Raw genomic sequence first — 12,600 nt, forward strand, 5'->3', positions numbered from 1 at the left:
AAGTCTGTCACTGCAGTGCCCAGAATGTATGCAAGGTCCTTCGATTAATGTTTGTATTTCTTTTCAACCTGGGGTGTCACTGTCCTGCAGGTTGCTGGTTCCTTAAAAGCCTTTCTCCCCTAATCCAAGATGCTCAGAAATACTGGTAAGTAAAGGATCTTGCTTTGTGAGGGTAAGAGGGCCTAGCAGAAAAGATGTCTGCGACTTTTCTTCCTTCAACTGAACCCCGTACCATTCTGCTTCCCTTTTCACAATTGCATATGGTGATGTCATCGGGGAGAAGGCCTCGATGGATACATACCCACACCCCTTTGGGAGAATCTGCATCAAGGTCTTACCATTGCTCTTCAATACCTTCCAACCCCTCGATGTCCTGGAACAGACCCAGTGACTCTAGGTCCTCCTCTTCATAGAGGGGTTCCTGTTCTTCCTCCTCCTTTGGCTCTGGTGTCATTGGGGGTTCCAATTCCTCTGAGTGGTTCTCCTCCTGCACAATTTCTTTCAAAGGTTTTGAGGGTATGCGGAACCCCTGGAGGGAGGCGTCAAAGTCCTTTGTTGTTTGAAGGATTGCAGCCATTTTGGCTTAGAGCTGTCTTTTCTTGCACCTGATTTTGAAGGCATGATCTTCGGCGTTTGAGTGTGTTCACCGACCTTTTCTTCGGCATTGAAGTTTCAGCTGCCAGTGTCTGGCCTTTTTCTCGACCTTGATCATCTTGCGACACTGGTGCCTTCTCAGAGGCTTGGCCACCCACGGTGTCCTTGATTTTGAACCAGTGGGGCTCTTTCAACCTTGACTTACCTTCGGTCTGTGAGATTTTCCATACTGAAACAGTCTTACGTGATCTAGAGGCCGAAGTTCTTGGCTCACCCACCCCCCGTTTTTTCTGCGGTACATGTGCATGCTTATTCTTTTGGCTTTTTGTGCTCCCGCTTGATGACAATGACTTCTTTTTTGGCATCCTGGCCCTCTCTCTCTTCTGCGGCGCTGTCCTCCTCCTTGCTTGAAATTATGAAGTGTCTTAATGATGGTGTTTTCTTCTGCCCCTGCATGGCGTAGTGTGCCTGCCTTTGCTTCTCTTGTGCCCTCAGTGTTTTTGGTTTGAACTCTACACAGATGGTGGTTGTCCATCTGGGCAAACTTGATGTGGCACTCCCAGCAGAAATAGAAAGATGTGTTCTCCATCTAACGCAGAGCAGGGTGCCCTCTGTCCACACATTCTCTGACCTTCGCTCGTCATGCGTTTCACATCGTTAGGGGACTGTTAGTGGAATTTGGTGAAGTCATTTGATGAGACTCTGCCTTTTGCTGTAATATTTTCTCTAGACCTTTAGATTGTCCTCAACGATGCCTTGTTCACTTTCTTGTTCCCTTCTGTGATTGGAGAGTTTTCAGAGATGCTTCCAGACCCAACGGTGGAAAAAAGAATCTGAAGATGATGACCACGCGCAGAGGCTACCGGGGAGCGAGTCTGACACCAGGAGAGGCTGGACTAAGCATCAAATGGTAAAGACAGTCGACGCCCAATCTAAAAAAAAAAATAAAAAAAAAAAGAGAGAAAAGAGACTACTACAAGAGGAGAATTCCAGACCTAACCTCTAGATGGTGGAATAATGCACAGCATGTTAATCCAGAAAAGATTCGCCCTGCAAAAGTTTTTTTTTTTTTTTTTTAAAGCTTGCACAGTGTACCCTCTCGGGGCTCTATGAGGCGCCAAACTCTGGATTACCTGGAGTAAGAAGAACTGATGCTTGGCATGCAAAACCAGCTTCACTTGCGTTCTGATGTACATAAGGCAAAAGGTACTGCAGGAGCAGCAGTGCACGGAGTCAAGCTGAAGTTGCAAGACAGGAGTGCTTACTGCTGAGAGGAAGCTGAAAGAACAAGGGGATGTATTCAGGAAATCTGGAGAACAAGGTAACGGAGACCACTAGAGGAGTACAGGAACTGGATGGCTTCCAGAAAAATGCTGAACATGCCTCAGTGAAGAAGGAAGATAGTCTGGAACAATTGGACAAAATGAGCAGGGGTAATTATATGCGATTGCTGGGAGTTATGGGAGACATACTGTAGAGTTCTCTTGTTGCGAGTGTGAAGATGGCCTTTTCTGAAAATCTGGAGATTAGGTAAGATGACCAGCAACATATGGTGCTGAAGGCTTTTTGACTGTCGCCTAACCATTGCAATCTGGAGATAACACTGGCGGCACAGTGATTGGGTTAGTTAATTTGAAAGAATTAAGCGAGCGGAATCTCCATGCAAGTGTGCAGAACAAAAATGTGATGATGGGGAGAACTCATTTTTGTTTTCCATGGTTTTAAATCCCAACACCTTGCACAGGAAGAAGGTGCTGGTGATCATTAAGAAAATGATTGCAACCAAAGGATGTCACAGATAAGCTACCCTGCCAGTACGAGGCTGGTGCATTTAGAAAACAGGTATCTTTTCTCGCAGGTTACATCAACAAAAGTATTTCTAAGAAGAAGGAGACAAGGGTCCGGTTTGACTTTAAAAGTGATAGAGTGGATATGTGTTGGACTTTTCTGTGGGTTCTCAGAGGACGGCAAACTGAACATACTGCATTTATGCAGGCCTGGGGGATTCCTCCTTAGAGATTCATTTTGGGTTGGACGTGTGGAACTGTGATGCTATTTTTTTCTTTTTTTATTGTTGTCTCTTTGCCGTCTTCTCTCTCCTTGTGGTCAGTTTGAGGTGCGATGTTGGCCTACAGTTCAAAACCTAGAAATTGTTTATTCAAAGCCTGTTGTGGTGGAATTTTTGACTAGTCAATCTCTTGGCTTGTAGGAGCTGGTGACTGGATGTTCGAATTAGGCCTCATGTCAGGGATTGACAACATTGTTATGATCTTGCTTGTTTGATGCTGCCAGTAAATAGATTAGAACCTTAAAAGTACTCTCACAAAACATCAAAGTGAGAACAGTATGACATCCATGTGGTATGTGAGTGTGCCGCGCATGTTGTATGGGGGGTGTATTTGGGTTCGGGAGTGATATGCCCAAAGTGGTTCCGTGGCTTGGTGTGTTCCTCTTGTGAAAGTTTGAAGAATCCAGTGTAGAAAGGGTAAGCAAGAATGCCCTGCTTGTTCTAGTGGGTTGCCCATGAAGTAGCCTACAGGGGTGTAATCTATTACTTCTTTATAACTGAAAAAAGAATATTACTTTGTATTTGTAACCCATGGAAATCAGTTGTTATGGTGCACAAATATATAAACTGTAAGAACATTTATACACTCCATACTTTTCCAAGGCAGCACAGATGCTGAAGGCCTCGAAGTTAAAATCATTTCTTCAGGCTACGAGTTATAAATACAAAATCAAATATTGCTGTCAAAAAATCAGATTATTGTTATTTGTGACCTGAAAGCCCCTATAGGCCGACCACAATAAAAGGGCATTGAACAGCATCGTTGCTTGAAACCGATTATAACAACATCAAAGCGGATATCCTTTATTTATTCAGTTAATGACAAAACATTTTCAGACATTAGGTCTTCATTTACAAAGATTAAATAATGAATTTAAGAACATCATTAATAGATAAAAACAAATATAGGAACATTTAGAAAAATTGAATACATTTTAGTAAGCTGTTTGATTAGTAGATAGGCTCGACCCAATGGTGAGATGGCTTAAAATTAGAGGCAGGAGAATAGGCCACAAGTTGGGACAAAAATACTCTGAAAGTCTGCACTTATTCGATCTGGGCACCTAAAGAAAACTGTAGGAGAGTTTTTTTGCTTCCTTACCACTTGCTGGGAAATCTGTGGTTCCTTTCTGTTCTTACGTGGTAGCTTAGCCCCCTTTCATAATGTGCACACTTCACCGAGGAAGTAGGCCACTCTGGCATCATTTTAGAGTTTTGATCTGCGGTTCAAAAAGTGAATCAAGGTAGCACAAAATTACAAGAAAATGTGCCCAAATGACCGTTTTGCCTGAAACTGGAAGGTCTCCAACACTTATTACAATTTTGCTTAGAGGGACGAAACTTTGCACAGTTCCTGGCTTAAGCATTAGAAATGTGGTTAGCGTTCTTAATCAAATTCATTATGCCTCTTATGCATTAAGTAACCCTGAGGCAGCACTGAACACTATGTACGCTTGTGTTTGGTGTTTGATACTTCTTTAATATGCCAACAAGCTCTCTTCCACTTTGGCTCTATACCCCCCTGCCTATACCTACCTCTTTGATAATGTTTAATGCCACGTGGAATTAGTCAATAATGATATTATGCTTGTAAAATATTTTTCTGCCCTCTCCTATCTTCCGCACAGTGCTCATTAAAGCGAAGGGGAAGGATCTACCGGAAACTATTCCATCTTCTCCTCACGGAAGCTCTCGTCTTGAGATTAGTCATAAATTGTCCCGTCAAAGGCCTTGGCACACATTTTATATTGATATAAAACACTGAAATTGACCTCCCCTGGGTATCTGTTATAGGCATTTTGAATGACGCATTGCAATTTCGTCTGATAGCCCACAACGCCCACACCTCGGAGTCACTGCTAAGTGTATATTTCCCTGAAATCATTCCTTCTGTGAGGTAATCTAAGTGTATGGATAAAATATACACACCTGAGCATCATACTCTGGTTATTAACCTCCCAGCACCCAAAACAAAGGTGCAAAGCTATTGTTACAGGTAAAGAGTGATTGGCCTTTGCATCAATAAACTATCATAGATTTACTTGCTGCACTTCCCACATTCTGCAACCAAAAAGTGGTGCAAAGCCTATTTAAAGACCCATGGGGTTGAGTCCGGCTCAATGCAATCCAAAACAAAAGGATCCCTCAGGGGTCTACTCTATACAATCAACTGATTTAAACAACACTCATATTAATAATTGGTCTTCATTTTTACTTACAAACATTTGATACATTTAAAAAAACTAGAAAGGCAAGAGATCTGATGCACGCAAAACACAGATCATGTCTTTGAATTGAATCGATATCTTGCTTCGACACGCGTAGACTTTACAGCAGCATCTCTCCAGCGGGTATGATGTTGGAGTACTAACGTACAAGTGCCTCGATGTGGTGCAAAAAGGCCACTGTGCCGTTCTCCCACGCTCATGCTCAGCTGCAAGGTATTCCGTTTTTTTTTGTTTTAGATCAATGGTTGTAATTGTGTTTCAGTTTGAGTTAATCAGGGTTTTTTCCTCACTGGGAAAGATAAGGGTCGGAGAGCGAATGTACAGTTATTAATGTTTCGTTGGAAGCAACGCTTTGAAGGATGCTGCGCTGTCTCAGGCTGTTTAAAACTACCAGATAAATCTATCTCTGGGGATACACCAGGGTCCAAGAGAGTTGTGGGACAGCTGGATCACACCAGATCTTCAGAATTATCACTTGATATGTAATCAAGCTCTATGCAGACAGAGTATGTACATTTCACTTACCTGCACAAGTTTAAAATCCGGCGCGGATCCTGCCTTCCTGGACCTCATTGAACATTCCTGCATTACACCAAGTTCTGGAACAATTATCATAGTGAAACACTATATTTTATGTTTCAGTCTCGTCCACTGTACAAATGGGGTGGTGAGCTGCACACGTCTTACTATTTTATGGCCTTGGTCATGTCATGCGTGATCTGTGTGCAATGGTCCAACACGTTAAAACAGTATGGAGGATGCAGAAGTATCTCATGTTTTGCAGCATTATTTGTCCGAACTTTTTCTCTCGAGTTGGATGGATTTCCACGAAGTAATAATGTACTAACATGTGAATACAATACCACAAAGCTATGTAGCCGCTTTGTATACATCATGTTAAAAAGAAAATAAAGACTATGTGGCTTCTTCAGTACTTGTTAAATGTGCAATTGGATAACCAGACAGCAGGAGGTCAGGTAACAGATCCCAAATGTGGATAATGCTTCTGATCCCTTTGGTCATGTTTGATTTGAAATAGCACAACCCTTGTGTCGTTCGTTAAACACAACAAGAAACTAAAAAACTCTCAGGTCTCATTAAAGAGTTATGTATGAATGCATTTATGGAGATGTGTGCAGTGCAAGCATAGTTCCCAAGGAAGGGGACGCTGTACCAAGGGGTAAAGAGGAGGAGTCCGCAAAGGGTGTACTGTTATGACCAGAGAAGGGTTTATTTTCTTAGATTTCTTTTCAACATGCCCTTGGAGTAAGAGTCAGGGATCAAAGTACAACCACAGTTACTAAGTATTGGAGAAGAGTATGTGGGAAACCCCCCAAAGGTGCACAGTGTTGATGTGAAACAGGAGCCACCGCAACTGATAAGAATCGTTCTGTTCTCGTGAGGCTCAGCTTAAGATAAACTGTGAACATCCATGATTGGATGATGAGCAAGCGGGGACTTATCTGGTGCACATCAGCAGTAATCACACCAAGGATATTGTACATTGTGACTGAGCTAGTGAGGAGCGACATATTGCTTAGCCTGTTGAACCACAGAGCTCCGTGCAAAGACGGAAAATTACTAAGGCAGTGATAGAACCTCGAGGGATCCCATTTTGAACGCGTGGCTTAGGAGTTTCGAATGAGTCAACTTGGCCATATTGTCATATATGTACATCTTTGCATTTCTCACAGAAATGTTTACACGTGGGAAACCCTGTAGTCTCATCTTAGAATACATTTTTGCAATTCTCACACCTTGATGCCTTTGTCTCCACACTTGCTGATGCATCAGCACTTACCTCATCCTCGGCCTGTCCCAACTCCTTCTTTAACTCCTCCACCCTCATCCGCAGCTTCTTCACCTCCCCCTCGTGCTGCTCCACGCGGCGGTTGGCATGCGCTAGTTCTGCCATCTTCTCCTGGTATTGCTTTTTTACCTTGGAATGGATGTGCCGCAAATCTGCCAGCTCCTAGGGACCAGAAAAAAGGGTTAAAACCACTTCCAGGCGCTAACGCTCTGAGTGACTGAGAATGTTTTATTCTTTCTTTTTAAAGGATGAACATATTAATGCTCCTCAAACTGTGGTGAGACTTGTATTAAGTTTTTATGCAGTTTCAACAGCATTCGGCCATCTCCATCAGGAAACACCAGTCACAGACATATAATATCACACGCGGCTTAATGAATTTAGATCAAAATCCTCTGATGCTGTTGGTGCAGGGAACATGATAAGGCGGAAGGAGTAGCGGGGTTAAAAAAATATATCTAAAAAGTTAAGACTTTGGCAGAAAAATAATTCACCCCATCTCCGCTCTTGCTTTCCCACCCCCACTGACGTGATCAGCAGAGCTCATGGTAAACAACATAATGGGAACTCACCACAGAAGTTCAATGGTTAGGAAACCCTCAGGAGTCTGGAGTCTCAGACTTGGCATCCCTTTTCTTCACCAACTCAAGTACGTCATGCGTCGCCTCAGTTTGGGAAAACATAAAGGCCTGTTCTTTAAGTATTACTCTCTGTCTGGCTGGGGACCACAGGATGCCTCCATTATTAAATATTCTGCTCTTTCCTAATGACCTGAGCAGGGAAACTAAGGAATTTGCAATCCCTCAAAGAAAGTCATCCACCACCACCGCCAGCTGCACTTAAGGAGGTTTTACCAGGGATCTCTGTGGGAACTGTGACTGCTTTCAGTATCTCAGGTGTAATACAAGAGCCCTTTGAAAGAACCTGTGTAATAAGTGGTTCCTGATTTAAGCTCTTTTCTGTAATTCTGGAGGTCGGTTGTTTGTTGTATGGATTAAGCCTCTCCCCCAGCAGCCCCTCGGCCAGCATGTACACATCTGTGTTATTTTCTTTAGTCTGAGGGGAGACCTTGAGTACTGTATTTTGGTTCGCATGTTGCTGGTCTCAGAGCATTTCCAACATGATTCGATCTCAGAAAGAGGAAAGAAGTCCATCCTGCCCTTCTTTTGTTATTTTTTTTTTTTATCAACAAGGGCACGACTGTAGATGAAGAAACACACAGTATTTCAGTTGAAGAGAGACCATGCTCATATTTTGCTAGACTTCAGCTTCGAAGAGAGCCAGAGAGGAGCAATACAGGTTCCTGATGGATCTGGTAACCAGCGCACTGTCGCAGGTCAAAGCCAAGGTTTGGTTGTTTCAATGCGCAAAAATACATCCTGCACCACATGGCCCTAATCACCAATGTCACTCTCTGGACTCCAGCTCACCACAGGGACCGCTACATTATACTCTTTGCCTGTTCAAGTAGTTGCAGAAGAACCACATATCACACAGGCTGTGTGTTGGATAGCACCAATTCAGACAGGTCATCTGTGGATCAGAGGGGAGTAAGCAGTCCATAATGCTTTTTTGGGACATTTGGCTGCTCATTTTGTTACAATAAACTACTTTCTAAAACCGAAGCTGTTTTCATCACTTCTGTGTCAAGCAAAAGACTCTTGTGTTCATGTAATGGCCTGTGGAAGCACACCCCGGAGGCGCTAGGAACCCGAGTGGGACCCGTATGATGAAGCATGCCACCAACTAGGTTGGTGGGTGAGGGGTCTTTTACAAAGCTAAAAAGAGTCTTTAGGGAACACAGAAACAGGTTTCATATATCAATGAAAAAATAATATACCTGCTTTCGTTGTTTTGATTATGATTTAGTTTTAGGAAGTTAAGCAGGCATTCTCCGCTTCTCACTCTCTCTTGTGTTCGCTTTCATTACTGTGTAATAATCTAGGCAAAGACTCAGCATTTTCTTCGGTACAACCATGATAACTTGTTTAGACCCAGAAAGCTTTAAGATGTAGACAGCACTTTGTGAATGAATTCCAGTTCCCTGACATGTTAACATCTCTTCCCAGAGAGCTCTCCACAAATTAATTTACCCACTCTTGCTGATAAAGAGAGCCACTGGAATTCAAACCTCTAGAGCAGGCTTCTCCAACAAGTAGTTCATGAGCTACTGATAGCTCTCCAGGTACCTTTAAGTAGCTCTCATGCGTGCACTCGAGTTCACTAAATTAAAAGCTTTTGCTTGTCTGAAATAATGTGTATCAGATTTGAAAAGTGTATATTCAAGACAAAACATATGTATCTTTTGAACTGCTAGGCTGATGTTTGGGGAACAAAAATTGTTGAACTTGAAAAATGTAAAACTGGAATTTCAGAGATAAATTATTTGGAGTTGGTGAGACTTACTATGATGCTATGACTTTTAGGTATTACCCATTTAAAGGTATCCCAAATTGACAAATCCACTTGTATATAACTGCTGCCAACACTGTCGGATGTACTGAGGTGATAACTGATGCTAATCTTGCATAGGGTACCCACTAATGTAATCTTGTCTGATGTGGTGACAAGTTTAATACTACAATAATAGTATTAGTAGCTTGTGATGATTTCCATTGAACACAAGTAGCTCTTACTAATAATAAAGTTGGAGACCCCTGCTTTAGAGAACAATACCGCCCTTGAAAAAGTCATAATTTTGTTATTCTTTGCATAGCATTACCTGACAATGCAACCCTTGAATCACCATCATACAGTTCTTAAAATACGCCAGTACTGAGTTTTTGAACTTCTTTACTTTGAAGGAGAGAGTGCCTGCAGCTCCCAGCATTGCTGAAATGCATTTAATGGAAGAAGACCAGCACTTCTTAGGAGTAAACAGGTACTCTAAAGCCTTAGTACTGCACGCATATAGTTCCATTTAAATCACTGCTTTCATGAAGGCTTGAAAGTGTAGGAGGAAGACCCAGCTCTACAACACAAGTAATACCCTACTATGCCATGGCAAGGTGGATTTATGCAGCGCAATAACTTAAAGGTGGTAGCAGGCATAGCATATTAATGTTGAATTAAGCTGCTCGCGTTATGTGCTCAACAGCCTGTCTTCAGCAACTTCAGGGACTTTCATAAGCCTATATGGTCCAACCGATCTAAAATTTCTACACCAAACGACAGTGAATTGAAACAAATATTGAACCAGCAGCCCTCCCACTCAAGACTAGGCACTGGAAGACTGCCTGCATAGACACCTACCTTCAGGAGATGGGTGTGTCTCTACTGAAGGGAAATCAATTTAGTAAGGCCTACTTGATAAAGTTGGAGGAATTTTGCTGTTCAAGGAATCCCTGTACAGATCCTCCCTATGTGCCTTAGAACCCGGGGGTTCAACCTGTCATAAATGCTCTTTTATGGGAAAGCCTTGTTCTTGGGCAGTACTGATGACTAGAAAACAAACATGTCCACAAAATGTATTGATTGAACCTAGCTCACAAATGAGGAGTTGCTAAAATAGCATTTGGCTGTCTGGTGTAAACAGAGAAAAACGTATAGTGTTTAAAACTGACCAGCTGAATCACCTCGATTGTCCTTGAAGATATTTTGTTTACTGAGAAAGTTTAAGAACGTACAAAGGCTGCACTGAAATTATGAGAGAGGAGCTCTTGTGACCAGATTGGTATATGACTGGGCTCATGTGATCTCACATTTTGCATTCCTTTTGGGCCACCCAGAAGCTCCACACAGGATTGCCCGTCCCTTTCAAAGGTCTGTTTTTTGTATAAGCAGCCTTACATTACAATGAATTTCATAACTCCTTCCTTCCAGCGTGACCCTATCTGTTGCACAAGTGTTTGCTCGTAACCGTCCTCCTACTCAAATATGGAGTTGTGTTTAATGGTAAATTTTCAGGATCAGGTAAGAAGTGGCATGCCCTTTAGGCTATCCCTTAGGTGCATAACTAGATTATTGAATTATACGTCCTCCTAGAGGCCTGTATGTAAATTAATCTTTAGAACCTATATCCTCACTTCCAAAAGAATCAACTGTTTTGTTACTACTGGTGCATGTAACCTTGAAATTCAGATCTTAATCACGAAAAATCAGGAGATATTTGACCATTAATTTCTGATCAGCATTCCAGCCCCGGAATAGGTTGGGTATACAACCGAGTTACCCGAAAATATGTTTAGGCCACTCTTATAATTCTGGATTCCAGTCCTGTGTCAATTATCAGAATCCTGGTAGTAAATTTTCAGATGGGTTTGTGGGCTGGAAGTTTCATATATTCTATGATATATTCAGGTCTGCTGAGATTTGGTACCAAATGTATTGAGGATAGAACTTTAATGCTAATTGCAACAGGCATGTGAAACAAAAAAGATCCAACCTGGCGAACAAAGTGGTCATGTTATTTACAATGTGAAATCAAGAACAGCCAAAATTCTCACTCCCACCCAAAGAGCGATCCACCATTATAGGTATCCTAAAGTAGCAGAGTTACATCTTCTAGGTTTTCAGATGATTTTACTCAGACACAGAAGATACCAAAGTTGTGAAATGCTTTTTAATTCTCACTTGCAAACTTCCTTATTGGCAGGTAGACCTCCCTCCCTTCTTAGGGCCTGACTTCCAGTATGTTTATTCACTGGTCATGGCTTATGTCTACCAGGTCAGCCCTTTTTCCTACTTTCCCCAGCTCTCCAGGTGATCCTTTCTCCCTGTGCCCTCAGGGTGTTAAGTGCAGGTCTTCATGGGATACTACTCACCTTGTTCTTCTCAAAGAGCTCTGTCTGTATAGTCTTCAGATCTGTGTCCAATGCACTGGCCGTCTGACGCCGTTTCCGGGCCAGCACCTCCTCCAAGTCCTCTATCTGGGCACGAAGTTTCTTGTTTTCTCGCTCCAGGTTTAACTTCTCTGTTTCTAGTCGCTCACGCTTACCCCATTCTGCTGCATTCTCTGCTTGAAGCCGCTCCATCTGTGCAGGAAGAAAGCGGTATGCTGCGTCATAGCAGGAAAACAAGCAATTACTGCTTAGACTTAAAACCCATGTCTAGCATGTTATTTTTCTTTTTCTGACTGGTAGTAGGTAGACTTAAAACTACATACTAAGGGTGCTGTTGGGAGGTGGGAAAAACCTCAAAAGTTGGGGTCAAGGTGGCCAGGGAAGGGCTCATTTGAATGTTTGTTGTGATGCATCAATTCGTTTCCAACCCTTACCTTTATTTAGGTTGGATCTCATCTTGGATGGAAAGGAATTTATAAAGCGCAGTAGACCAGTGGGTATCAAAGTGCTAATACACACAAGGAAAGCAACCAATGGAGACCAAGAATCAACAATCACAGAAGAGAGAAGAGCCAGGGTTCAAGATGCTTGCAGAACATGAAGAAAGACTCCATGGCCGCAAAGTGCGCAGGCAAAGAATTCCACAATTTAGCCACCACAACCAAGAAGGAGAGGCCACCGCAGGGGTGTGGAATTTAATACAATATTTACTTGTCCATGGGACAGATTGCTTCATAAATCTACTTGTCCTGTAAAAAAAAAATCTACTTGCCCCTTTGGTGCCATGTAGAGCGATAACAAATTATGGCAGAAGACTCATTATATAAAAGATCTGATAGCCTCCCTGATTATGCCAGGGCTAATACTATAATAAGGCATGAATACAAGTATTTCCTTATTTTGCCACCTTTCCTCAGACCTACAAACTGGGGCTGGAGGTAGCAGTAAGCAAAAGTTCCAAGTTTGGAATGCCCTTTTCAGTCTGTGCAACCTAGACTCAAAACCTACTATCTTGCATGTTTTAAGGGATTTCGCCAGCTCTTCTCTAATCTTTTCCCATACTGAGAAAGATTGGAAATTTACTCCTGACAATGGCAGAGGTAAAACGTCTTCCAGGGT

At 42.4% G+C, this 12,600-nt stretch overlaps 1 protein-coding gene across 4 annotated transcripts in view; it reads right to left on the reverse strand.

Annotated features, from left to right (window-relative positions):
• Positions 1-12,600, reverse strand: part of CCDC102A (coiled-coil domain containing 102A) — a 272,741-nt gene that overhangs the window by 53,565 nt on the left and 206,576 nt on the right. For all 4 annotated transcript variants that reach the window (XM_069217331.1, XM_069217330.1, XM_069217332.1 and 1 more), the window contains 2 exons: positions 11,464-11,673; positions 6,692-6,862 (listed from right to left, as the gene is read on the reverse strand). In XM_069217331.1, coding sequence (XP_069073432.1) covers positions 6,692-6,862; positions 11,464-11,673 — 381 coding nt within the window. The remainder of the gene's footprint in view (positions 1-6,691; positions 6,863-11,463; positions 11,674-12,600) is intronic.

Source organism: Pleurodeles waltl, chromosome 12, assembly GCF_031143425.1.
Source record: "Pleurodeles waltl isolate 20211129_DDA chromosome 12, aPleWal1.hap1.20221129, whole genome shotgun sequence".
Taxonomy (NCBI): Eukaryota; Metazoa; Chordata; class Amphibia; order Caudata; family Salamandridae; genus Pleurodeles; species Pleurodeles waltl.